The sequence below is a fragment of the Antedon bifida genome, chromosome 4 (assembly GCF_963402885.1).
Source record: "Antedon bifida chromosome 4, ecAntBifi1.1, whole genome shotgun sequence".
In the NCBI taxonomy this organism is placed as follows: domain Eukaryota; kingdom Metazoa; phylum Echinodermata; class Crinoidea; order Comatulida; family Antedonidae; genus Antedon; species Antedon bifida.
Window position 1 is genome coordinate 1,561,134 of NC_136229.1, and position 27,060 is coordinate 1,588,193.

The following is a 27,060-nucleotide window of genomic DNA, read 5'->3' on the forward strand; positions in this document are numbered from 1 at the left end:
ATTCAATGACAATAAAAATAAAAAAAACAACATTACAATAAATGCATTCTCTCTGATTATACCCTAGAGAAGATCCTTTCCTAAAGTTGCAATTGTATATACTAAAGTAGTTTAGTTTACATATAATAGAGAGGTTTCGCAATCTTACGAATACGATAACGAAAACGGATACGTCACGCACACGTATTCGTTTTCGTAAGCCATAAAAAAATCTGTTTCGCGTGGCAACGAAATATCGAGGCGCATCCAAAATATGACTGCGGTAAATTTGAGCGAAGCGCAGGTACGTGTTGCTTGGTGCTTGGCTGCCTATGCCTAGCGTAACATCAAAGCGAGTGAGGACTTTAAAAACTGCTATTTATCTAAATTGACCTGGCATTTTAGTAAATTACTTTAGTAAATTACTTTCAATAAATCTATAATTATATTATAATCATGAATCATTCCTAATTCAAATGCAAAATGTGCAAAATAGATAAAAAACTATACTCGTTTTGTAGTTACGAATATGACTGGTGATACGCTTTACGAATATGAAATGGGGATCAGCTCAAAAGTTTCACAAATGTATGACGTATCCGTTTTCGTTATCGTATTCGTAAGGTTGCGAAACCTCCCTATTAACAAAAATGCTATCATTCTCAAAATATTATAAGATAGTCCTATAACCAAATAATCAAAATGTATTTTTTAAAACAACAGATGATGAGATGCCCATGACAGATGATTGTCCAAATGATCAGAACGTAACTACAGATAGCGGCGACGATGTTGCCACTGATGTGACGTGGACTTCACCAACATTCACGGATAACGTTGATTCTACTATCGATCTTAGTATCAGTGAATCACAGATCAGCAACGCTGCCACTGAATTTAGTATAGGAGCAACAATGATAACTATAAATGCAACTGACTTGTCAATGAATACAGGAATGTGTACATTTAACATATATGTCACAGGTATGTAGTACAGTTTTGCAAAGATATACAATTTAAGTAAAAATCATTTTGATGGTCCGATAACTCAAATACAGCAATGTAAGTAGGCCAATAAACAAACATACTGCATTAACTGAAAATGCTGTTTTTAATTACAGATGAAGAAGCCCCAGTGTTTACAATGTGTCCTGATGATCAGTCAGTTAACACAACAGAGGGAGAACCTACAGGCCTGGCAACCTGGATGGAACCAACAGCTACAGACAACTCTGGAGCTATACCAGACATCGTTGGCACTCACAACCAAACCACGTTTGAATTCCCAGCTGGTGAAACAGTAGTAGAGTACACAGCCACTGACCCATATGATAATGTTAATACAACATGTACTTTTACCATTACTGTTGAAGGTATGTTTTTTAGTCAAGTATTAAAATATTAGATGTATAGAAGTAGTGTGGCGTTATTTTTAACATGAAATCAGGAATTGTATTTGTATTGGCCAGTAGAACAATCAATTAAAGTTTCTCATGATATTTTGTACTTTTTAATCAACTTATATATAAAAGGTACCCCATTATAAGAAGCTTTAATGGTGGTGTCGTCATAAATATCAGAAAGATTCACAAAAGTCAAAAAATTGTTTTTTAAGATTGCAATTTATTTTTTGTACAGATAATGAAGCACCAATAATTACGTTGTGTCCTAGCGATGTTGTGGACTACACAGACACCACAATGGATTCTACATCTGTAATGTGGTCACCAACTACTACCGCTACAGATAACTCTGGTGTAAACCCTAACATCACCACCAGTATACAGCAAGGCGCAACATTGTCTATTGGCAATCACACCGTTTATGTTAATGCTACAGATGGTTCGGGCAATGTGAACACTACATGTTCTTTTAACATTGAAGTTATAGGTAATGGAACATACATTAGACTATTAACTGTGTTAAATGTAGTTCCCACTAGAACTGAACACAACTGCTGTACAGCGTAAAGTACTATATTGACAAAGGTGCACATACACATTTCTAGTAAAGACATTCCACAAACTTGATTTCATTTTCTAGGTGTTTGCCTTGATTATTTTGTTCTAGGCAGAAATTAAAATAAATTCCATATTCTAGGGGTTTATAAACAGTAAAGTAGTTTTTTACAAATGTTTGATTTATATTTATTATACTCTAACATTACTGTATTATGCTTTCCTATACTGGTTTTGTACAATCACAAGATTACAAAATTGACATTTTTTCTATATGTTATAGATAATGTTATGCCGGATCTTACCTGTCCAAATGATACACTTATTATGCTTCGAAATGGAAGTTCAACCGCTTTTGTCAACTGGACGGAAGCTGAAGTATCTGACAATTCTGGGTTGGCTGTATTACTTTTTTCTTCTCGAAAGATGAGTGGTGACGAGTTTAATATTGGAACATTTGTTATAATATATACAGCAATTGATGTTTATGGCAATGTGGCTACATGCACATTTGTAGTAACTGTTAGAGGTAAATGTTGAAATTACAATATGATCTTTGTTATTAATTCTGATGCTAGTTGACTATACTTGGTGCTAGTTAATCAGCGCTGATGCTAGTTAGCTATACCTGTTGCTACTGTAGTTAGCCAGCCCTGATGCTCAGTTAGCCAGACCTAAAGCTAGTTAGCACCATTGCCCTTATCAGTTCTTGGGCTTTATGCTCATGTTTCATGCAACATGTTTTTTTTTCTTTGACTAGATTTTGAATCGCCTTATTTTGAAAACTGTACTGAATCGTTTACTGTTGGAACAGATCCTGGATTAGCAACAGCAGTTGTGTCTTGGGTTGAACCTGTTGCCATGGACAACAATGGTGTCAACAGAACTGTACAGAATTATTACCCCAATCAGATTTACAATATTTCTACATACACTGTTGTGTACGTCGCTTATGATGATTCCAATAACAATGCAACCTGTGAATTTGTCATTACAGTTGAAGGTGCGTCCAGATCATGTCAATATGATTCTACTGCAGATACTGCAGTAACTACAATTTGTTTCATTTTTTATAAGTTTATACACTGTTTATTTATTGCAGTGACTGCCTCATAAACTTCTACAATGAAACAATCTTTAAAAATGTAGTTACTGCATTAACTGCAGTCGGACTAATTCTGGTTTGATCCCATAATATGCGATTGGTATTGATAATATATTTTAAAGATGTTGTTTATAAGTATCTTTTTAACATAATATTTATGGCATTAATTTCAAGAGACAATTACTCTATATTTACAATAACAACCTGTAAATCATCTCCCAAACTTCTACTTCTCCTAAACTTCTTCTACTACTGTACTGTATTCTATTTTACAACCATGATTTCCTAAAATAATATTTATGCTAATATAATGACATTTTCCTAAAAAAATATTATTTTATGTAGAATAAAACCACAAAAGAAATTGAATTATGTGTTTCTTTTAGTATGACAAATTTATGTTGTATGTGTTATTATCTTAGTTTGTTTCTCTTTCAGATCAGGAAAATCCTAATATTACATGCCCTGATAATATAACAGCAGAAACACAACCAGGGACTTCATCAGGCTTTCTATATTGGACAGTACCTGTACCCACTGACAATGTAGAACTTCTCCCTACAAGTCCAATAGCAAGTCCTGACATCACTCCTCCTGTAAATATTGCTGTTACTGGTAGTACACCATTTGAGCAAACCTACACAGCTGAAGATACTGCAGGGAACCTAGCTTCCTGTACATTTTATATCATAGTTGAAGGTAACTGTCCTTTTTACTAGAATTGAACAAAGTGGATTGTTTCCACAATCGCAGTAGTGGTAAGAATAGGTGTAACACAATATCTTAGCCGTCTTATGTCAATTGCCAATTAAAATAACTTCATATGTTTGTACATGTGTCATTAATGTAAAGTATACTAAAATAAAAATAGTAGTTATCTTGTTACTGCACTGCAAGTTGCCCTTATTCAGGATAATAAAGTTTATGTTGCTCAATAGTACTGAATTCAACAGTACTTTTGTATATCTTTGATAGATTTATGTTATATCGCCACTAACAGTGTAAAAATAATTTTACAGACAAGGAACCTCCTGTTATTAATGACTGTCCTCCTGATCAGAATCTGACAACGTCTTCTGGTGTGAACTACACTGCTGCCACCTGGACAGAACCCACAGCAACTGACAATACAGGAATAGGAAGCCTTGTCTCAACACACAGTAGTGGTAGTGATTTCTACATTGGTGAAACTTTGGTGACATACACAGCTGAAGATATATATGAAAATACTGCAACTTGTAATTTTACAGTAAACGTAACAGGTTAGCTCGTACAAGATTGAAATACAAATACATACACATCCCACAATTATACACTTATTAAATACCAGTTAAACACCAATTAAACATCAGTCAAACACCAATTAAACACCCTTTAAGCACCAATTACACAATGTAAAAAAAATACAGATTTCCATAAGGAAAATTCTGAGCAAGAATTTGAACCCTTGAACCGGAGATTGATTGATTAGATTATTAAACAAAAAGGGAGATTTTGATTTGTGATGATTGACAACATAGGGGCAAGTTTGGCTATTGTATATGGAGAAGTTAGGATGTGCTTCCCCACTTTATTTGGTTGGTTTCTAGGTCCAGGTGACAACTCACGACACATCAAATCGAAAGCTCCCTATTAACCACAGTTGATACTTGACCTTTTATTAAAAATGTACTATTCTTTAATATTCCAGATGATGAGCCACCAACATTCAATTGTCCAGCAAGTTTCAATGTCAACACATCTATGAATGCAAACTCTACCAATATTACTTGGCAGTATCCAACATTTATGGATAATTCCTACGAAATGGTTACTGTAACAGAAAGTCATACCATTCCAACCGTTTTTGAAATTGGAGTGCATGAAGTAACTTATTCATTTGAAGATATATACTCAAATGAAGACTCTTGCTCCTTCACTATAACTATTAATGGTAGGTACAGGTCACAAAATTGTTCTTATAGTTGATGTGTGTATATAAATATGGTTGAACAAATTTAATTTGTGAAATAAAATTTATCATACTGTTTTTAGATTTTGAAGACCCAGAAGTAACGTTCTGCCCAGACGATATACACAATAACACTGAACCTGGTCTACCCTATGCGAACATCACATGGTTGCCACCTGTTGCTGAAGACAACAGTGGTTTCTTTACAACAGTTCAAACAGCAACGTCAGGTGATGGATTTGGTATTGGATTTGAAACGGTTACTTTTACATTTACTGATGCAAATATGAATATGAATGAATGCATGTTCATTGTCAACATTACAGGTATGTATTCTTTTTCTTAGTATTATTTCTATATAACCTATTGCACCTAATTGGTTACCTGCCAATGGCAGGGCATGGGCTGACAATTAATATCTTTTTTGCTTAATGAGGTTATGAAGTTCTTTTTATGATGAGTGGACTTCATCCATAAATATTTAAAATTGGTATTTTGGAAAAAAACTAAGTTAAGATGATTTTTTTTTTGGCTAATTCTGGCTCTTGTTTGTTTTAAATCCTCTTTCTTAATTCAATATTGACAGCCCAATGCTGGTTCCTAAAAATCGAATTCCTCAATAAATAATAATAATAATAATAATAACAAAATAATTGCAATAAACTCACAGTGAATACATTTTTTTTAAACATTAAGATATTGAAAAACCAGTTATAAACTGTCCAGCGGATGTAACGGTTAGTGCTGATGCAGGACAACTAGACACGTCTGTTACATGGAGTTCACCAACTACCACTGATAACAGTAATGGCAATGTTGATCTAGCTGTAGACTATATGAATGGAAGCACCTTTTCAATTGGTACCACAGTTGTCTCTTATCAAGCAACTGATCCAAGTGGTAACATGGAAAACTGTACATTTAACATAACCGTTGAAGGTATGTCAATAGACCAATATACTATTCTTTCTTTCAGACCAGCAGCGGAATTAACAGCAGCGGCTTGAAACTTGCTTTGCAACTTAGTTAAAGTTTTTGCCTAGTTCTCTGTAAATAAAGATTTGTAACTTTTGTAACTTATTGTAAAAATGTGTGGTAAAGTAGAAAGTTGACAACTGAAATTAAATTAATTGTTTGATGATGATTTAATCTGAATTAATAGATACTGAGGCCCCGTTTGTGAGTGATTGTCCTGAGGATTTCACATTGTCAACAGACGAGGGCGAACCAGATCGAGTTACCTACTGGATAGAACCAACAGTAACAGAAAACTCAGGAAGTGTTTTTGTCTCTCAGTCACACACAAATGGCTCAACATTTGATCTGGATAACACTACAGTTACATATAATTTCACAGACCCTTCAGGAAATTTAGCCTCATGTGAATTCATAGTTACAATTATTGGTAAGTACATTATAAGGACCATGATGCCAATTGGTTTATAGTCACTATGTTTATCACAGTGTAAAATGTATACCTATACAAATGAATTAATGATTAAAGTTTTAATCAAGCAGAACAAATCTAAACCCCTGCAATGTTTTTGCGGTTCCTTGATAACTACTGAAAACCATTCCAGATATATGCCAATGTACAGTACTTATTTATTCATAGATATTGAAGCTCCAGTACCTACTAGCTGTCCAGGCAATAGCACCTACCGTACAGATATGGGAGTGAGTACAAGGGATAATGTCGCATGGACGCCACCAGCATTCAATGATAACGTACCTGGGCTATTTATTGATTCAGGAAATAATATTTTTTCTAATACATATACATTTCAACTCGGAACTACAGAGGTGGAGTATTACGCTACAGATGCAGCAATGAACATTGGATATTGCACATTTTTTATAACAATTATTGGTAAGGAAAAATTTTTCAGACTTTTGAATTGATACCTTTGTGTACATTTACTTATGAAATTTGTGAAATTATTGGTTATGGCCTTAATTTATTCATTATATAGAGATTTGCATATCATTTGCATATAAGCTTTTGAATAACCTCTATAAAAACTTTATTTTATTATGTACAATTCTAGTAATTCATTTCTTGAAATTTAATAGGGTTCTCTCTTTATTTTTGTTTACTTTCATTGGCAGATTTAAAGGGGTCAGATTAATAGCCTTTATTCATCACTGATTTTTCTATTAGAAATAATAATCTTTAATTTTTATGCAAAATTAACTTGTTTGATTCAAGATACTGAGGATCCTGTTGTTACTTGCCCAAGTAATATAACCGCCAACTCAACTGAGGGCGCCGCAACAGCTATAGTAAACTACACAGCAACTGTAACTGACAACGTTAATGTAACTTCTCAAAGTTTTGACATTCCTTCGGGTTCAATGTTCAATTTTGGTGATACTGCTGTCACTTTTACTGCGTCGGATGCGGCTGGGAATGAGGCTAATTGTACATTTGTTGTCACAATTGGAGGTAAAGCTAAATGATTTAAACACAAATGATAATCAAATATTTCTATTGCATGATACAGTGGTATGTTGTCAAATCCATGCCAAGAATGGACCAATACAACAAGGTTAACAGTTAGAAGAGTGATTGGATTCAAGGTACAGTACACAGAGACTATCTGAGAAGATCTTGGTGTTGACATTCATTCTTCCCTACTGTTTAATCATAAACTTAACACTTTTTAATAATATATTTAATTTTACCATAGATAATTAGACACTGCTTCTTGTACATTTTTTCTAGATATGGAACCACCGGAGTTTATAAATTGTCCAGGTGAACTAAATGGAACTACTGATGCCACAGTTAATTACACAACTATAACATGGGACATGCTAGTAGCAATAGACAACTCGTTAGTTACACCCACAATTGCTAGTTCAAACAATCCAAATGATGAATTCTACATTGGAACTGTTACAGTGACAGCCACAGCTACAGATGGAGCTGGCAATGAAGCAACCTGTACTTTTGATGTATTGGTTATAGGTAGGCAAACTCCCCTTAAAAACCAGAAAATATTGCAATTATATTACCAATAATGTAGATGAAAGACATGCACTATACCATAAAATGAGGAGTGGTTCGTTAATAAGCACATGCCATCCAGGAGCTGTTACACATTAACTTTACAATCCCCAATTTCTAATTATTACTAATGATAAGTATATGTTTGATATAGATGATGAAGTTCCAAGTATTATGAACTGTCCAGCTGACATAACACAAATGGTAGATATAGGAACAAATACCAGTAACGTCAACTGGACAGAACCAACAGCCACTGACAATTCATATGAAGAACCAATGATAATGTCATCTCATTCACCAAACGATGTCTTTGAATTTGGAATGGCAACAGTGGAATATAACTTTACTGATGGATCTGGAAATCTCGGCCAATGTATATTTACCGTAACAATTTCAGGTACTGATAGATTGATATTACTTTCATTGAATGAATGTTTGAGAGATTGGAGTAGAAAAAATTACAACCCTGACACTAGGTTAGGATTGAACCCTGGGCATTGGGATTGGTAGGTAAGCACATTAACCACCAAGCTACTGCTCCATTAAAATATGTTGTAAATGTGTGTTAACTGCCCGGTTTATAAGAAATATCATTATTATTTTAGATGATGAACCACCAGAGTTCCAAAATTGCCCTACTGATATTGAAGACACTACTGATTTTGATGAGAACACTTCTGAGCAAAGCTGGACTGCTCCTACAGCAACTGACAATAATGGTGTACCAGACGTTAGCTCATCTCACACCTCTCCGTTCATGTTTGCCATTGGGGTTACCAATGTCACATATTTGGCTACTGATAGCTCTGGAAACACAGTTGTGTGTTATTTTCTTGTCAACATTACAGGTAAGTTCTTTCAAAAACCAATGCATGACTACATTATTATGATGGTGTTTATTTTCACATCTATGATATTGAATTTCAAATCCATTCAATTTATTTTAAAAATAACATTCAAAAGAAAGTTTGAGGGTTTTTAACCTTTAAGCTCAGCCATTCTGCCATAATGGCTGATCTGATGATTGATGTCTATACAAATTTAGACTAAATTCATCAATTGTAGTAGTAGGCCTAGTTAAAGTTTAAGGGTAGAGATTTCAAGTATAGGGGTGTACTCAAAATACAGTATTATTTTCCTAAGGATAACTAATTTGTTTTCTTTACATTTTAAGATCAACAGAATCCAAATGTTACATGTCCTACAATCGCATCAATGGACACAGCTACTGGTGATGACACAGTCTCTGTTTTATGGTCTACTCCAACAAACAGTGATAATGATGGAGTAGCTGATGTCACATCTTCCCCTCCATCTGGAACCGCTTTCGAAATTGGCGACACAAATGTTATGGTAACGGTGACTGACAACTCTGGCAACATTGAAATGTGTGCCTTCACTGTGACTATAACTGGTATGTATACTTTACATTAATGTCAAAGGATGAAGGTGAGAGAGTGCATAAACTTAGTTTATTTTTATTCAATTCTAATTTTTCTTAGTTGTGGCTTAACATCACAAAGAAGCTTAATAAGTGGATTGAAATTAAATATTCTATATCAACTTTTCAGATCCAGAAGATCCAGTAATTTCAAACTGTCCTGATAATATAACACAAACAACGGATCTAAATCAAAATTATACTTCAGTAACATGGACGGAACCCACAGCAACTGATAACGATGGTACGCCAATGCAGTCAAGTTATTTTAGTCCTGGAGATAATTTTGAAACTGGAGAGCATACAGTTGTCTACACATTTACTGACCCATCTGGAAATGAGGCTACCTGCACGTTTTATATCAATATCACAGGTAAGTTATTAATTGTTTGCTAACATGAGTAATTGGTTTATAATAGCAAACCTACACTTAATCATACATACATTGTTTTACAGATGACCAACCACCTGTAACAATGGACTGTCCCAGTGACATCACAAACACTACTGATGATATGGACAACATAGCAAATGGTATCACCTGGACGCCACCAACCTACACAGATAATTCTAACCAACCAGTGACTGTTGTGATATCAGGAAGTAGTGACCCACCAGCTTCGTTTCCTGTTGGAATAACTACTGTTACGTATACAGCGACGGATGAATCTGGAAATGTTGATGTATGCACATTCCAGGTGGAGATTACTGGTAATGGATGTAGTCATACTATAAAGTTATAACAAAAAGTTATTGCCCTGAAGACTTGTTTTCTTGACTTAATGTTAAACTTTTGCTTTTTATATGTGAAGTACAGTCATTGATTGTGTTTTTAATTAATTTAATCATTAAATATCTTACAACAGACAATTTAATAGAAAGAGAAATAAGAATCTTTATTTTTTTTAGATGCCAATGAACCTATGTTAGAATGTCCTGACAACATTGATGTAGCATTAACTGATCCTGGTCAAGCATATTCCACTGTCTCATGGAATGTATCAGTAAGTGACAACTCTGGAAGTGTAACTTGGACCTGTAGTAGAGAATCTGGTGATCAATTTGATGTGATCTGGCCAGTGACAAGACAAAATGTAACATGTGAAGCCACTGATGTGTATGGAAATACGGCAGATTGTACTTTCTATGTTAAAGTGTTTGGTAGGTGGTTACTGACAAGTTCATTATCATGAAGAAGTTTGAGATAACCTTTTATTAATAAAGATTACCATGTATTATTGGTATAGATTGTGTGTTGTTGTTAATCTTCTTAATAAAAACCATTGCTTTGTTTAAAATCTTATAATACGTTCAGTATTTCGTATGTATAGTGCCTTTCAGTTTTTCCATATGTTTGTAATATGTTTAATAAAAGTACAATTATTTGTTTGTGTTGTTTTTTTAAAACTTGAATTACGTAAACACAGTGTTCCAGAGAGATATTGCAAACATTTTAGTCTTTATGTATTGTAGCTGCACACACTATACTCATGCCTATTTGGGGCATCATAGGAGAACTATCATTTACATTGTCAAATTCTGATTAATCTTAAAAGTTTCATCTTTAATTAGAGCTAAATTTTGCTATATGTCTTTAGTTGTTAGTTCAGGAATACACCTTGGTGAACTTACATGGCAAATATCTTTCATTAGGCTGTAATTTTTGTTTGGCCATTGCCATTGTGTAAAGACAACCAGTTAGAATTATCCAAATTGTAATATAAATTCAGCAAACTGCTTTGAATCTGCAATGTAGAATTGTGCATTATGTTGAAAAGGAGGACTGCTTCAAATTACTCGCCGTTTGAATCAGTTGTTCTTGATCACAATCATGATTTCTACACAGATTTATTTACAAGCAATCTGTTTTATATATTACAGCATTGGCTAAACCCAGGGGCCCTTAGCAGAGCCCAGAGGAAAAATCAGGCATTAAAATATGTCGGAAAAGGCTAAAACTTGGGGTTACTAAACCAGGGGCTTCAGGTCTCTATGTTACGCCACTGATTGAATCCAAAATTACAAGGTATGGGTGGATCCAAGATTTGTTAAACGGAGGAGCACTAACATATAAATTGTGTCTCAAAAATAGATATCAAAAAGTAGTTTGTGATTTAATTTTAGCTTATTTCAATGGTAATGGTAACTCCCTACTCGTCTCGAAAGATGTACTAGGTTCTTTAAAATCGTTTGTTTATGTTTTTTAACCAAACTTCTTTTCTTTATTCCATCCTAATGTGTTTTCAAAATATCTATACTATGCACTTTCAGGTTTCTTCATCACCATCTATTGCATTTGTTTCATTCCATTTAGATAAAGAACAACCAGTTGTTTCGTGTCCCAGTGATATTGATGTCTTCACTACCAATGGGTCCAATAAAGCAATGGTCAGCTGGTCAGTCAGCATCACAGACAACAGTCCAGAGATGTATGATGTAATTGTGACTGGCTCTGGTACAAACTATGATAGTTCAGGACAAGAATTTTATGTTGGCACAACAACAATAGAATATTTTGCTGAAGACATATTTGGCAACTCGGCCAATTGTTCTTTTACAGTAAATGTTACAGGCAAGTAACATACTTTTTTTCTCTGAGGTTATTGGTAAATTAAAGCGGATTGTGGCTTTAACAGTTGTTAGTATTATTAAATGTGAATGCATATATTTAAAACATTTTGGGTTTTTATGTTCTTAGATGATGATGAACCTATGTTAACATGTCCTGACAACATTGATGTAGCATTAACTGATCCTGGTCAAGCATATTCCACTGTCTCATGGAATGTATCAGTAAGTGACAACTCGGGCAATGTAACTTGGACCTGTAGTAGAGAATCTGGTGATCAATTTGATGTCATCTGGCCAGTGACAAGACAGAATGTAACATGTGAAGCTACTGATGTGTATGGAAATACGGCAGAATGTACTTTCTATGTTATTGTAATTGGTAAGTACTTTACCTAATCATGAATTTTATACCAAGCAAAATATCCCTTTATGTTTTTTTTAAATATATATGAATGATATTGTCAAATGTTTTTAGATGAAGAACAACCAGTTCTTTCCTGTCCTAATGATATTGATGTCTTCACTACCAATGGGTCCAATAAAGCAATGGTCAGCTGGTCAGTGAGCATCACAGACAACAGTCCAGAAATGTATGATGTAATTGTGAATGGCTCTGGTACAAACTATGATAGTTCAGGACAAGAATTTTATGTTGGCACAACAACAATAGAATATGTTGCTGAAGATATATTTGGCAACTCGGCCAATTGTTCTTTTACAGTAAATGTTGCAGGCAAGTAACATTTTTTAATGTGAGGTATTATTGCTAATTTAGCTAATTGTGACTTTGCCAGAGTTGGTAACATTTGAATGCATATATATTACAACTTTTTTGGGTCTTTTTGTTCTTAGACGATGATGAACCTATGTTAGAATGTCCTGACAACATTGATGTAGCATTAACTGATCCTGGTCAAGCATATTCCACTGTCTCATGGAATGTATCAGTAAGTGACAACTCTGGGAATGTAACTTGGACCTGTAGTAGAGAATCTGGTGATCAATTTGATGCGATCTGGCCAGTGACAAGACAAAATGTAACATGTGAAGCTACTGATGTGTATGGAAATATGGCAGAATGTACTTTTTATGTTATTGTAATTGGTAAGACTTTTCTACTTCACTCAATAATTATATAACTAACTCTTTACACCTGAAAATTCTAATATCATCTTTTTTTATACACATTCATTTTTTGTCCAATATTTTTAGATAAAGAACAACCAGTTGTTTCGTGTCCCAGTGATATTGATGTCTTCACTACCAATGGGTCAAATAAAGCAATGGTCAGCTGGTCAGTGAGCATCACAGACAACAGTCCAGAGATGTATGATGTAATTGTGACTGGCTCTGGTACAAACTATGATAGTTCAGGACAAGAATTTTATGTTGGCACAACAACAATAGAATATTTTGCTGAAGACATATTTGGCAACTCGGCCAATTGTTCTTTTGCAGTAAATGTTACAGGCAAGTAACATACTTTTTTTCTCTGAGGTTATTGGTAAATTAAAGCGGATTGTGGCTTTGACAGTTGTTAGTATTATTAAATGTGAATGCATATATTTAAAACATTTTGGGTTTTTTTGTCCTTAGATGATGATGAACCTATGTTAACATGTCCTGACAACATTGATGTAGCAATAACTGATGCTGGTCAAGCATATTCCACTGTCTCATGGAATGTATCAGTAAGTGACAACTCTGGGAATGTAACTTGGACCTGTAGTAGAGAATCTGGTGATCAATTTGATGCGATCTGGCCAGTGACAAGACAAAATGTAACATGTGAAGCTACTGATGTGTATGGAAATATGGCAGAATGTACTTTTTATGTCATTGTAATTGGTAAGACTTTTCTACTTCACTTAATAATTATATAACTAACTTTTTACACCTGAAAATTCTAATATCGTCTTTTTTATACACATTCATTTTTTGTCCAATATTTTTAGATAAAGAACAACCAGTTGTTTCGTGTCCCAGTGATATTGATGTCTTCACTACCAATGGGTCAAATAAAGCAATGGTCAGCTGGTCAGTGAGCATCACAGACAACAGTCCAGAAATGTATGATGTAATTGTGACTGGCTCTGGTACAAACTACGATAGTTCAGGACAAGAATTTTATGTTGGCACAACAACAATAGAATATTTTGCTGAAGACATATTTGGCAACTCGGCCAATTGTTCTTTTACAGTAAATGTTGCAGGCAAGTAACATACTTTTTTACTCCGAGGTTATTGGTAAATAAGCTGATTGTGGCTTTGACAGATTTGGTATCAATAAAGGTAAATGCATATATTACATTTTTTTTTTATTTGTTCTTAGATGACGATGAACCTATGTTAACATGTCCTGACAACATTGATGTAGCATTAACTGATCCTGGTCAAGCATATTCCACTGTCTCATGGAATGTATCAGTAAGTGACAACTCAGGCAATGTCACTTGGACCTGTAGTAGAGAATCTGGTGATCAATTTGATGTCATCTGGCCAGTGACAAGACAGAATGTAACATGTGAAGCTACTGATGTGTATGGAAATATGGCAGAATGTACTTTTTATGTCATTGTAATTGGTAAGACTTTTCTACTTCACTTAATAATTATAAAACTAAATTTTTACACCTGAAAAAAATTCTACTATCGTCTTTTTATACACATTCATTTTTTGTCAAATATTTTTAGATAAAGAACAACCAGTTGTTTCGTGTCCCAGTGATATTGATGTCTTCACTACCAATGGGTCAAATAAAGCAATGGTCAGCTGGTCAGTGAGCATCACAGACAACAGTCCAGAAATGTATGATGTAATTGTGACTGGCTCTGGTACAAACTATGATAGTTCAGGACAAGAATTTTATGTTGGCACAACAACAATAGAATATTTTGCTGAAGATATATTTGGCAACTCGGCCAATTGTTATTTTACAGTAAATGTTACAGGCAAGTAACATACTTTTTTTCTCTGAGGTTATTGGTAAATTAAAGCGGATTGTGGCTTTGACAGTTGTTAGTATTATTAAATGTGAATGCATATATTTAAAACATTTTGGGTTTTTTTGTCCTTAGATGATGATGAACCTATGTTAACATGTCCTGACAACATTGATGTAGCATTAACTGATCCTGGTCAAGCATATTCTACTGTCTCATGGAATGTATCAGTAAGTGACAACTCAGGCAATGTAACTTGGACCTGTAGTAGAGAATCTGGTGATCAATTTGATGTCATCTGGCCAGTGACAAGACAGAATGTAACATGTGAAGCTACTGATGTGTATGGAAATATGGCAGAATGTACTTTTTATGTCATTGTAATTGGTAAGACCTTTCTACTTCACTTAATAATTATATAAGTAAAATTTTGCTCCTGAAAAATTCTACTATCGTCTTTTTTATACACATTCATTTTTTGTCAAATATTTTTAGATAAAGAACAACCAGTTGTTTCGTGTCCCAGTGATATTGATGTCTTCACTACCAATGGGTCAAATAAAGCAATGGTCAGCTGGTCAGTGAGCATCACAGACAACAGTCCAGAAAAGTATGATGTAGTTGTGACGGGCTCTGGTACAAACTACGATAGTTCAGGACAAGAATTTTATGTTGGCACAACAACTATAGAATATTTTGCTGAAGACATATTTGGCAACTCGGCCAGTTGTTCTTTTACAGTAAATGTTCTAGGCAAGTAACATACTTTTTTACTCCGAGGTTATTGGTAAATAAGCTGATTGTGGCTTTGACAGATTTGGTATCAATAAAGGTAAATGCATATATTACATTTTTTTTTTATTTGTTCTTAGATGACGATGAACCTATGTTAACATGTCCTGACAACATTGATGTAGCATTAACTGATCCTGGTCAAGCATATTCCACTGTCTCATGGAATGTATCAGTAAGTGACAACTCAGGCAATGTCACTTGGACCTGTAGTAGAGAATCTGGTGATCAATTTGATGTCATCTGGCCAGTGACAAGACAAAATGTAACATGTGAAGCTACTGATGTGTATGGAAATATGGCAGAATGTACTTTTTATGTCATTGTAATTGGTAAGACTTTTCTACTTCACTTAATAATTATAAAACTAAATTTTTACACCTGAAAAAAATTCTACTATCGTCTTTTTATACACATTCATTTTTTGTCAAATATTTTTAGATAAAGAACAACCAGTTGTTTCGTGTCCCAGTGATATTGATGTCTTCACTACCAATGGGTCAAATAAAGCAATGGTCAGCTGGTCAGTGAGCATCACAGACAACAGTCCAGAAATGTATGATGTAATTGTGACTGGCTCTGGTACAAACTATGATAGTTCAGGACAAGAATTTTATGTTGGCACAACAACAATAGAATATTTTGCTGAAGACATATTTGGCAACTCGGCCAATTGTTCTTTTGCAGTAAATGTTACAGGCAAGTAACATACTTTTTTTCTCTGAGGTTATTGGTAAATTAAAGCGGATTGTGGCTTTGACAGTTGTTAGTATTATTAAATGTGAATGCATATATTTAAAACATTTTGGGTTTTTTTGTCCTTAGATGATGATGAACCTATGTTAACATGTCCTGACAACATTGATGTAGCAATAACTGATGCTGGTCAAGCATATTCCACTGTCTCATGGAATGTATCAGTAAGTGACAACTCTGGGAATGTAACTTGGACCTGTAGTAGAGAATCTGGTGATCAATTTGATGCGATCTGGCCAGTGACAAGACAGAATGTAACATGTGAAGCTACTGATGTGTATGGAAATATGGCAGAATGTACTTTTTATGTCATTGTAATTGGTAAGACTTTTCTACTTCACTCAATAATTATATAACTAACTTTTTACACCTGAAAATTCTAATATCATCTTTTTTTATTCACATTCATTTTTTGTCCAATGTTTTTAGATAAAGAACCACCAGTTCTTTCATGTCCCAGTGATATTGATGTCTTCACTACCAATGGGTCAAATAAAGCAATGGTCAGCTGGTCAGTGAGCATCACAGACAACAGTCCAGAGATGTATGATGTAATTGTGACTGGCTCTGGTACAAACTATGATAGTTCAGGACAAGAATTTTACGTTGGCATAACAACTATAGAATATTTTGCTGAAGACATATTTGGCAACTCGGCCAGTTGTTCTTTTACAGTAAATGTTCTAGGCAAGTAACATTTTTTAATTTGAGGTGTTATTGGAAATTTAGTTAATGTGGCTTTGACGGAGTTGGTAACCATAAATGTGAATGCATATATTTTACAACTTTTTAGGGTTTTTTTTGTTATTAGATGACGATGAACCTATGTTAGAATGTCCTGACAACATTGATGTAGCATTAACTGATCTTGGTCAAGCATATTCCACTGTCTCATGGAATGTATCAGTAAGTGACAACTCAGGCAATGTAACTTGGACCTGTAGTAGAGAATCTGGTGATCAATTTGATGTCATCTGGCCAGTGACAAGACAGAATGTAACATGTGAAGCTACTGATGTGTATGGAAATATGGCAGAATGTACTTTTTATGTTATTGTAATTGGTAAGACTTTTCTACTTTTTCACTTAATAATTATGTAACTAACATTTTACACCTGAAAATTCTACTATCGTCTTTTTTATACACATTCGTTTTTTGTCCAATATTTTTAGATAAAGAAGAACCAGTTGTTTCGTGTCCCAGTGATGTTGATGTCTTCACTACCAATGGGTCAAATAAGGCAATGGTCAGCTGGTCAGTGAGCATCACAGACAACAGTCCAGAGATGTATGATGTAATTGTGACTGGCTCTGGTACAAACTACGATAGTTCAGGACAAGAATTTTATGTTGGCAAAACAACAATTGAATATGTTGCTGAAGACATATTTGGCAACTCGGCCAATTGTTCTTTTACAGTAAATGTTGCAGGCAAGTAACTTACTTTTTGACTCAGAAGGTGAATTTGGCTTTGACAGTGTTAGTAATACATAACAAACTTTTTTTGTGTTCTTAGATGATGATGAACCTATGTTAACATGTCCTGACAACATTGATGTAGCATTAACCGATCCTGGTCAAGCATATTCCACTGTCTCATGGAATGTATCAGTAAGTGACAACTCAGGCAATGTAACTTGGACCTGTAGTAGAGAATCTGGTGATCAATTTGATGTCATCTGGCCAGTGACAAGACAGAATGTAACATGTGAAGCTACTGATGTGTATGGAAATATGGCAGAATGTACTTTTTATGTTATTGTAATTGGTAAGACTTTTCTACTTTTTCACTTAATAATTATGTAACTAACATTTTACACCTGAAAATTCTACTATCGTCTTTTTTATACACATTCGTTTTTTGTCCAATATTTTTAGATAAAGAAGAACCAGTTGTTTCGTGTCCCAGTGATGTTGATGTCTTCACTACCAATGGGTCAAATAAGGCAATGGTCAGCTGGTCAGTGAGCATCACAGACAACAGTCCAGAGATGTATGATGTAATTGTGACTGGCTCTGGTACAAACTACGATAGTTCAGGACAAGAATTTTATGTTGGCAAAACAACAATTGAATATGTTGCTGAAGACATATTTGGCAACTCGGCCAATTGTTCTTTTACAGTAAATGTTGCAGGCAAGTAACTTACTTTTTGACTCAGAAGGTGAATTTGGCTTTGACAGTGTTAGTAATACATAACAAACTTTTTTTGTGTTCTTAGATGATGATGAACCTATGTTAACATGTCCTGACAACATTGATGTAGCATTAACCGATCCTGGTCAAGCATATTCCACTGTCTCATGGAATGTATCAGTAAGTGACAACTCAGGCAATGTAACTTGGACCTGTAGTAGAGAATCTGGTGATCAATTTGATGTCATCTGGCCAGTGACAAGACAAAATGTAACTTGTGAAGCTATTGATGTGTATGGGAATATGGCAGAATGTACTTTCTATATAAAGGTGTTTGGTAAGGAATTTAAATTTGCTTACTATAATAAAATGATAATTCTAAGTCCGTCTAAAATCAATACTTAAGGTGGAAAATTGTCCTGTTTTACATATTTTCTGTTCTACCTATATATACTTAGCTATCCTTAGAGATAGGAGAGGAGGCACCAACTGCACACATGGTGCCAAATATTTAGTGTCTTTTTTCGACTGTGTGATCTATTCTATCCTTCTGAATTGATCACAGGGTTTTCAATCAAATAACATTTTTTATAGATTCTGATATGATTACCATTAATCAGTAAATAATGAATTTTCAATGGCGAGTTAAAAAAAAAAGAAAATTCATTATAAAGCATTGATTGTAATTAATATCAGAACAATAAAGAAAAATACATATTTGAAGAGTATAATCCTTATACTTATTACTTATGTGTATGAGGTATATAAGGTATAAAGTTCAATTGTTTGGTTCTTATTTGTGGAGAATGCGTAAAATTAGAGACATATTTGTCAGTAGACATAGACTACTACTACTGTTGTGGTTATGGTGTAGATTTACTGGCTGATAGTTTTTTGTTTGTAGCCATATAACTGTATGCGAGTATATTATTATTCTTTTCGCTCTGTTTTGTTTTGCGCGCGACCGGCTTGCTATTGCTTCTTTTATTTGGTCATTTTACGGGAAGATAATCAAGTATTATCTTGTCAAAGTTGTACAAGACGGTTTTATAAGCTGTTTTATAACTTTCAAACACAGGTTTGTATACCAGCATGCATTGTGTTTTTCTTCTTATTTCTTAATTTTACAGGAGAAAGTTTGAAACAAAGTTTGCTACTAAATGCTATTTTGTTGACAAAATGGAAATTGTGCTGACTGACTTCTCCACATTTCTATAGATTTTCAGCTTTCTTCACTTTAATGTCTTTGAATGTCTGTGTAGATACTACTATAGAATAAAATGTTTAGGGAATTGAATATTTAGTATTGTCATGTACACAAATAATAATGACTTTTTAAAATTATATGATATACTATTTTTATTATAGTTATATTTTAGTGTACCAGGACTTACAACAGTTGTTGGTACTAACTTTATTTGTATATTGTTATTATCAACGTCTGCATTATCATACTATAAACTTAATTTTTTTTACCAATGGTGGTAGGCGTAATTATTATTTATATTGTCTTTATTGTCTCTGTTAGTGGCGGTAATTATCGCTGTTGGTTTCGATTGAATAAAATAAAAAAATTCAAAAAATAAAAATTAACTATGAATAGTAATCTTCTATTTGACATTTTGACAAATTTGTATAGATGAAGAAAACCCAAGTATATTTTGTCCTGACAATATTGATATCTTTGCTGACGATGGGTCAGCTTTTGCATGGGTCAGCAGCTGGTCATTTAACATCACAGACAACACTGAAGACTTGAGCGTGTCTGGGTCCGGTACTCAGTACAACCAATCTGGACAAATGTTTGCTATCGGTGTCACCACTTTAGAATATGTTGTTACAGATGTGTTTGGAAACATGGACAAGTGCTCTTTTAACATTATTGTCAAAGGTAACATGTTTATTTTAGCCCATGTGTAAGGTAGAACTTACCTGCCACTTGCAGAATAAGAACCCACACTTTCTAAAGGTCTGTCTCCCGCCTGTCTACACTATCAAACTAGTTTGACAATAAAAGTGTGATGTGCCCAAATAACATTATGACATAATGATATCCATATATGGGCATATCACATTATTTTGTCACATAAAGTTTGATAGTGGTGATGGTGGATTTCCATACCCACTCTTTCAAGAACTAACACATGCCCTTCTATTTCACCGTCTTCAACCAATCAAATACAAGTATATTTATCTCTTGATTTGATGACTAAATCAGACGTTTAAATTGATTCATTCTAGATGATCAAGATCCAATATTTCAAACTTGTCCAGTTAGTATCGTTGAGGAAACTGATTTAATGTTGTCTACCACTCAAGTAACTTGGGAAACTCCTGTAATTGAAGACAATTCAGGTCAAGCAACTCTTGTAGCTTCAGCAAGTCCTGGTAGTTCATTTGAAATAGGAACTACTCTCGTCATTTACACTGCCAGTGATAACAGCAGTAACACCGCCGAATGTACATTTAATGTCACTGTTGAAGGTAATTCACTCTTTATTTTTGCATTTGTTGAGGATCTTGCACACCTGTTCCGACGCGGTTCCACTCAAATAGAGCGTCAATATTTTGTTTTCATGCGGCTACATGCATGACCGCATAAACATTTCTGTAAAAAGTTTATAATTCTACTGAACTTTTTACCACTGTTTATTTCTTGATAGATAAAGAATCACCAGTTTTAGACTGCCCTGGCGAAATCATTGTTGTGGCAACCTCTCCCTCTGGAATAAATGTTACTTGGGAAGATCCGGAGTATACCGATAATTCTGGAGAAACTGTGCTGCTAAGTTCAACTGAAATTTCAGGGAATGTATTTACTGTTGGTCAGTATATAGTGACATACACTGGAGTTGACCAATCAGGAAACAACGCTACCTGTCAATTTGAAATCACAGTAGGAGGTATTGGTTAGATTTAAAGATGCTTGTCTTTTTTGTCCATTTTTCATTCTCTTATATAAAGCTCTGTTTACACTATCAAATTTTATGTGACAAAAGAATGTGATGTGCCCATATATATATTACTACCATATTTGGGCACATCACACTTTTTTAGTCAAACTAGTTTGATAGTGTAGACAGAGCTTTAGAATTGTTTGATTGTGTCTAATTCAAATTTATTTGTTTCACCAGATTCTTGTACTTCGAATCCTTGTATGAATGGTGGAACATGTGCGCAATTAGAGTCAGAATTTGTATGCAAATGTCCGATATTGTACGAGGGTGACAACTGTGAAATTGAACCAGGTAGATATTTTACATGATAGTACTGTTTTCCTGGTGGAAAAGCACTAGTTCTCAATTGTACACCTGCTAAACATAGTTTAAATTAGCATTATTTTTTATTTCATACACACATCCAACAGCAAGTAACTCACCAATTTAAAGATGGCTAATCAAAACATTTAAACTAAGTCTCAATTGAGGTTAGGGAGTGGAGTAGAATCAGTTACAACACTGGTACTATGTCAGGATTGAACCTTGACACTATGTAAAGATTGAACCTTGACACTATGTCATTGAACCTTGACACTATGTCAGGATTGAACCTTGACACTATGTCAGGATTCAACCCTCTGGCACTATGTTAGGATTGAACCTTGACACTATGTCAGGATTGAACCCTGGCACTATGTCAGGATTGAACCCTCTGGCACTATGTTAGGATTGAACCTTGACACTATGTCAGAATTGAACCTTGACACTATGTCAAGATTGACCCTTGGCACTATGTCCGGATTGAACCCTAGACCTTAAGGTTGGAAGGCAAGCACATCACCATTACATCTTAAAGGAAAACATTTTGTTTAACTATATAACTCCATTTTTGTTTTAAATGTTTTAGGTACACCCACTGCCGAAATTCAGCCACTAGCCGTGAGAGAGGACCTTCAAAGTACAGTCACTTTCCATTGCAACATAACATACTCAGTTGATTGGCGTTGGTATAAAGACGACAATGAACTTCCATCTGAAACACAGAGTCTAGAATATCTCACAATTGAAGAATTGAGTTTGGATAATCAAGGTTATTATTACTGCAAAGCATTTGGAGTGTCGCCACACGAGGCCGAAACTGCAACGTCAGAGGAAGCAATTCTCATTGCTGCAGGTTACTACTTTTTATAACATAATTTTTATGTATATTTTATATGCAAATTTTATATGCAAATTTTATATGCAAATTTTATATGCAAATGACAATAAATGGAAGTCATTTTCCACTGATGACTGAATGAATGAATATTGTGAAATGTTCAAAGAAGCTTTCAGTACTAGAAGAAAATTCAAATATAACATGAATTTATTCAAATAAATGTCCCGCTTTGAATAAATACTGCTCTCGAATCAAAAACCCATAATATCATTTATATTCAACCCTGGGCATTATTTGAATAAATACAGTACACTAGCGACACAACGTAAGAAAATGCCCTTCCAATAATCATGTTTCCCCCGCCTGCATGAAATCTGATTCGATTTCCCGTAGCGCTGTTTGTAGCACTGTTGCGTTGTTGGTTCCCACTTGTGATTACGCAACAACAACACTTTGCTTCAATACATCGCAGCGTTTTGTTGAGTGGGAACCACTTAATTGGCATTATTACCTCATTGTTAACTTTTATTTGTTCTAAAAATCATTTAGATGCATACACAGTACCGGTGGTAATGTCATTTCTGAATTTAATATATAATTCAGCATTGGCCGATACTACGTCTGAAGAATTTAAAAACACATCTACACTCATTGCAAATTTGGTAAGTTTGGTTTTAAAATCTTGATCAGTGATGTTAGTAATCATTTGTGCAGAAAAAAAAAACATTTAAAGACAATAAATAATGTCAATCGCTCAAAAATATCTGGTCTTCTCTTAGGAAAGATGTACTAAACAGGTTACTCCAATTAAAAATGTTTTAAATGAAAATAAGTAATTAAAACAGTTTTGATCTATTTGACAATTTCTAAATATACTTCTTTTTTTTTAAGTTAACGAATGGTCTAAGCACATTAAGCGATATATATGTACAAGTTCGTAAGTTAAGTTCTGGAAGCGTGATTGCTGACGTCAACATCTACACGCCAAGTGGAGACGTATCGTACACTGAATTCAGTGATGGTTTATTCAACGAATTGACATTGTTAGCTGAAACAGAAGGGTTTATAGATGCTGATAGTATTGCTGTATTTAGCACTGGTAAGACATGGTAAAGATACTATCATAGGGCCTACAGAAATACATGTGGCCGTATTCACCAATCAGCCATAAGTGAGGTATTTCACTTAACTCAATAAATATCTAAGTACTTCCCTTAAATTGTATTCAATTATTTAAGTAAACTCAATTAACTTACAGAGCGTTGTAGCGGAGGAATGATAGGTGATGTAACATTTGAGCCTGCTGATGTCGGTCAAACCGTAGCGTCTCAAGAATTTTGCCCACAAAGTACAGTGAATTGTAAGTTACAATTTGGAACTGAGATTTCATATTGATATTGGGACCCAAGTGCACATGTTGGGCTAAGCTACTGACAAGATATTTCAAACTATATACTTTTTTAATTTATAGACATGTTATCACAAGCATATGTTTACACTACAACAAATTCATCAGAGTTTTGGAAAATGAAAGATGTTTTTCAGCATGACAGTTTTTTTTAAAAAAAGTAGTGACATTATCATGTCACATATTTGTTGTCACATAAAGTTTGATAGTGTAGACAGAGCTTCATATAGCCTCTAAGTGCGTCATATCATTACCCATGTTGTTAATCAAACACATATGGAACACATACTGCTCCCACTGTGTTGCAGTTGTGATTGACACCAATTTGTGGTGAGAGGCAAACATAAAATGTTTTACCTAAAGACACAAGTAAAAGCAACGAGCCTTGATCCAATCTCACAATAACCACTAATAATTGACATTTGAAATTGGAAATTAAAATATATATCTTTCTAATATAGATGACAAGATGCAAGCCAATTGTACTTGCTATAGCGATGGTCTATCAGCCGCTACTTGTCAGGTTGAATACCAAAACTGCGGTCGAGATGCTACGGCAGACGAACTTTTGGAACGATTGAATGAGGTTAGTTGTACCAAAAGATTTTCAGATTCATTGATAAAGTGGAGCTGTAGCTTGGTGGTGAACTTGCTTGCCTTCCAATCTCAAGGTCCGGGGTTCAATCCTAACCTAGTGCCAGGGTTGTAACTCACGACCCTTTCAACTCCACTCCCTACGCCTCAAATGAGAGACTTTATAAGCACGATAAATTATAAAATAGTTGATCCATACTGTAATTGGCGAGTTTGTGCTCGCTGTTGGATACATATGAAATAAAATAAAATTATTTTTTCAGGAGACATCATACATCATATTTCCCATTTTATCTAACCTAAATGATTATTTCCAGGTGGAAGTTACTGAAGAAAATGCAGAAGAGGTAATTACTGCAGTAAACAACATTACAAGTGGATCAGACAACATTACATCAGATGGTTTAACAACCACTGCAGATATTATAGAAAGTATTGTTGCTGTAAATTCAACATCACCTCAAGTGAGTTTCCATTGTTACTTGGCAAAATAGAATTTTGCCCCTCCCCACCCACTCCCGCCACCCTTTTGACATCTAAAATTAAATTTGAAGCGCTTTCCTAATATCTATTTTAATCGGAATATTAATATTAACTGTCCCCCATTTCAAAAATCCTGAATCCGCCTCTGCTATCACTATCAATACTTCCTTTTTTTATTTCTTTATACATTCCTTCTTTTTGCCTAAATACATATTAGCATGACTTTGGCATCATGGTCCATCAGTGACAATATTTTATCGTATGATGATGTTCTCGTAGAAAGTTTCGAATGAAATAGTAATTTTATTTATTTTGTTATAATTCCTGTACAGGTGACATCAACATTAGTTGACACTGTTGCTAGTCTGTTTGAAATTGAGGATGATGTCCTCTTAGAGAGTCAGATGGAATCAAACGCTCCAAGCAGAATTATTGAATCCCTAGAAGAACAATTAGCAATCGTTGATTTAGAAAACGATAAATACGAAATGGTTACCAGCAACGTGGCAGTACAAGCGCAAATATTAAACATGGACGAACTTGACCTTGGTTTTGGGTTCGCGTCTTTCCAATCATCAGACAACAATGAAATCACGGACGTTACAGAGTTCAGTGAACAGTTGGATAACTTGGCGTCTGTCAGTATTTATATTCCTCCAGGGGTTTCGTCAATGATTACAACCTCATCTGGTATGTTAGAATATTAGTGTTATTATTAAACACACAGAGAGACACTGAACATCAAATAATAATAATAATATTTATATATATGTAACAATACTTTTTGGCTTAGAAAAAAAGAAACTTCATCAAAAAATAATCATACGAAGCCAAATTAAATTATTTGAACAATAATAATAATAGTTCATTGTTATATAGCACATATAATCAAGCTCTCAATGGCCTGCACATTCTCACCCCGGTCATTTTTTGGATCATACACGTATGAAACGTAGAAATTATCAAAACTGTGTGACCAAGGAAACACGTCCCTAGATACACACAGTGAATAAATATACATATTTTGTTACCTCATTTTCTTAATGTGCAAATATAATATTGCTTCTCTTTTTTTTTTTGTATCAGGCAGCGACGAGTTCCGTGTGATTACAGTAGTATATAATGATAGCTCACTGTTTCCCACCACTCAGTTTGATACTGAAACCAGACGACCCAACGGTCAAGTCATTTCACTTTCTATACCTGGAGTTGAATTGAACAATTTACCAGAACCAATTACAACAACATTTATACCATCTGAGGTAATATGGTAGACAATATATAATAATAATAAGACCACCTGTATTTTTTGTATGTAAATATCTATGAATTATAATGTGACCACCTGTCTGTGCTTTTTCTTGTATGTAGATATCTATGAATAATAATTAGACCACCTGTGTTTTTTCTTTGTATGTAGATATCCATAATAACATGAGACCACCTGTATATTTTTCTTGTATGTAGATATCCATGAATAATAATGAGACCACCTGTGTGTTTTGGGATTTCAAACTTTACGATGATGTTGGTGGCTGGTCAAGTGATGGCTGCTACTTAGCCAATGGCTCAATGGATGGCAGTGACAGACAAGTTTGCCAGTGTGATCACTTAACAAATTTTGCTGTTCTTATGGTTAGTCATCAAGCCCTGTCTACAGTATCAAACTTTATGTGACAAACAAATGTGATGGACATGATGATGTCATATCACTACCATATTTTACCACATCACACTTTTTGGTCAAACTAGTTTGATAGTGTTTGACAGAGCTGTAGCTATTTTTGGTTGGACACAATAAAGAGGGATATGTCATGATAGACATTCATTGGT

General features: G+C 34.4%; 1 protein-coding gene across 1 annotated transcript in view; it reads left to right on the top strand.

The window, feature by feature from the left end:
• The window catches only part of LOC144840853 (uncharacterized), a 42,028-nt gene that overhangs the window by 11,671 nt on the left and 3,297 nt on the right, over positions 1-27,060 (top strand). The window contains exons 16-68 of the mRNA XM_078696900.1: positions 703-963; positions 1,101-1,352; positions 1,618-1,869; positions 2,221-2,466; positions 2,698-2,940; positions 3,481-3,741; positions 4,062-4,304; positions 4,733-4,975; positions 5,077-5,319; positions 5,690-5,932; positions 6,156-6,398; positions 6,609-6,863; positions 7,203-7,439; positions 7,719-7,964; positions 8,158-8,403; positions 8,612-8,854; positions 9,181-9,420; positions 9,578-9,820; positions 9,904-10,158; positions 10,357-10,608; positions 11,762-12,019; positions 12,146-12,397; positions 12,494-12,751; positions 12,835-13,122; positions 13,231-13,488; positions 13,615-13,866; positions 13,974-14,231; positions 14,351-14,602; positions 14,712-14,969; positions 15,096-15,347; positions 15,456-15,596; positions 15,833-16,084; positions 16,194-16,451; positions 16,578-16,829; positions 16,938-17,078; positions 17,320-17,571; positions 17,682-17,939; positions 18,025-18,276; positions 18,387-18,644; positions 18,730-18,981; positions 20,284-20,535; positions 20,886-21,128; positions 21,308-21,547; positions 21,779-21,892; positions 22,491-22,757; positions 23,292-23,404; positions 23,634-23,841; positions 24,001-24,102; positions 24,612-24,736; positions 25,062-25,208; positions 25,560-25,917; positions 26,314-26,489; positions 26,695-26,862. Of these exons, the coding sequence (XP_078553026.1) occupies positions 703-963; positions 1,101-1,352; positions 1,618-1,869; positions 2,221-2,466; positions 2,698-2,940; positions 3,481-3,741; positions 4,062-4,304; positions 4,733-4,975; positions 5,077-5,319; positions 5,690-5,932; positions 6,156-6,398; positions 6,609-6,863; positions 7,203-7,439; positions 7,719-7,964; positions 8,158-8,403; positions 8,612-8,854; positions 9,181-9,420; positions 9,578-9,820; positions 9,904-10,158; positions 10,357-10,608; positions 11,762-12,019; positions 12,146-12,397; positions 12,494-12,751; positions 12,835-13,122; positions 13,231-13,488; positions 13,615-13,866; positions 13,974-14,231; positions 14,351-14,602; positions 14,712-14,969; positions 15,096-15,347; positions 15,456-15,596; positions 15,833-16,084; positions 16,194-16,451; positions 16,578-16,829; positions 16,938-17,078; positions 17,320-17,571; positions 17,682-17,939; positions 18,025-18,276; positions 18,387-18,644; positions 18,730-18,981; positions 20,284-20,535; positions 20,886-21,128; positions 21,308-21,547; positions 21,779-21,892; positions 22,491-22,757; positions 23,292-23,404; positions 23,634-23,841; positions 24,001-24,102; positions 24,612-24,736; positions 25,062-25,208; positions 25,560-25,917; positions 26,314-26,489; positions 26,695-26,862 (12,362 nt within the window). The remainder of the gene's footprint in view (positions 1-702; positions 964-1,100; positions 1,353-1,617; positions 1,870-2,220; positions 2,467-2,697; positions 2,941-3,480; positions 3,742-4,061; positions 4,305-4,732; positions 4,976-5,076; positions 5,320-5,689; positions 5,933-6,155; positions 6,399-6,608; positions 6,864-7,202; positions 7,440-7,718; positions 7,965-8,157; positions 8,404-8,611; positions 8,855-9,180; positions 9,421-9,577; positions 9,821-9,903; positions 10,159-10,356; positions 10,609-11,761; positions 12,020-12,145; positions 12,398-12,493; positions 12,752-12,834; positions 13,123-13,230; positions 13,489-13,614; positions 13,867-13,973; positions 14,232-14,350; positions 14,603-14,711; positions 14,970-15,095; positions 15,348-15,455; positions 15,597-15,832; positions 16,085-16,193; positions 16,452-16,577; positions 16,830-16,937; positions 17,079-17,319; positions 17,572-17,681; positions 17,940-18,024; positions 18,277-18,386; positions 18,645-18,729; positions 18,982-20,283; positions 20,536-20,885; positions 21,129-21,307; positions 21,548-21,778; positions 21,893-22,490; positions 22,758-23,291; positions 23,405-23,633; positions 23,842-24,000; positions 24,103-24,611; positions 24,737-25,061; positions 25,209-25,559; positions 25,918-26,313; positions 26,490-26,694; positions 26,863-27,060) is intronic.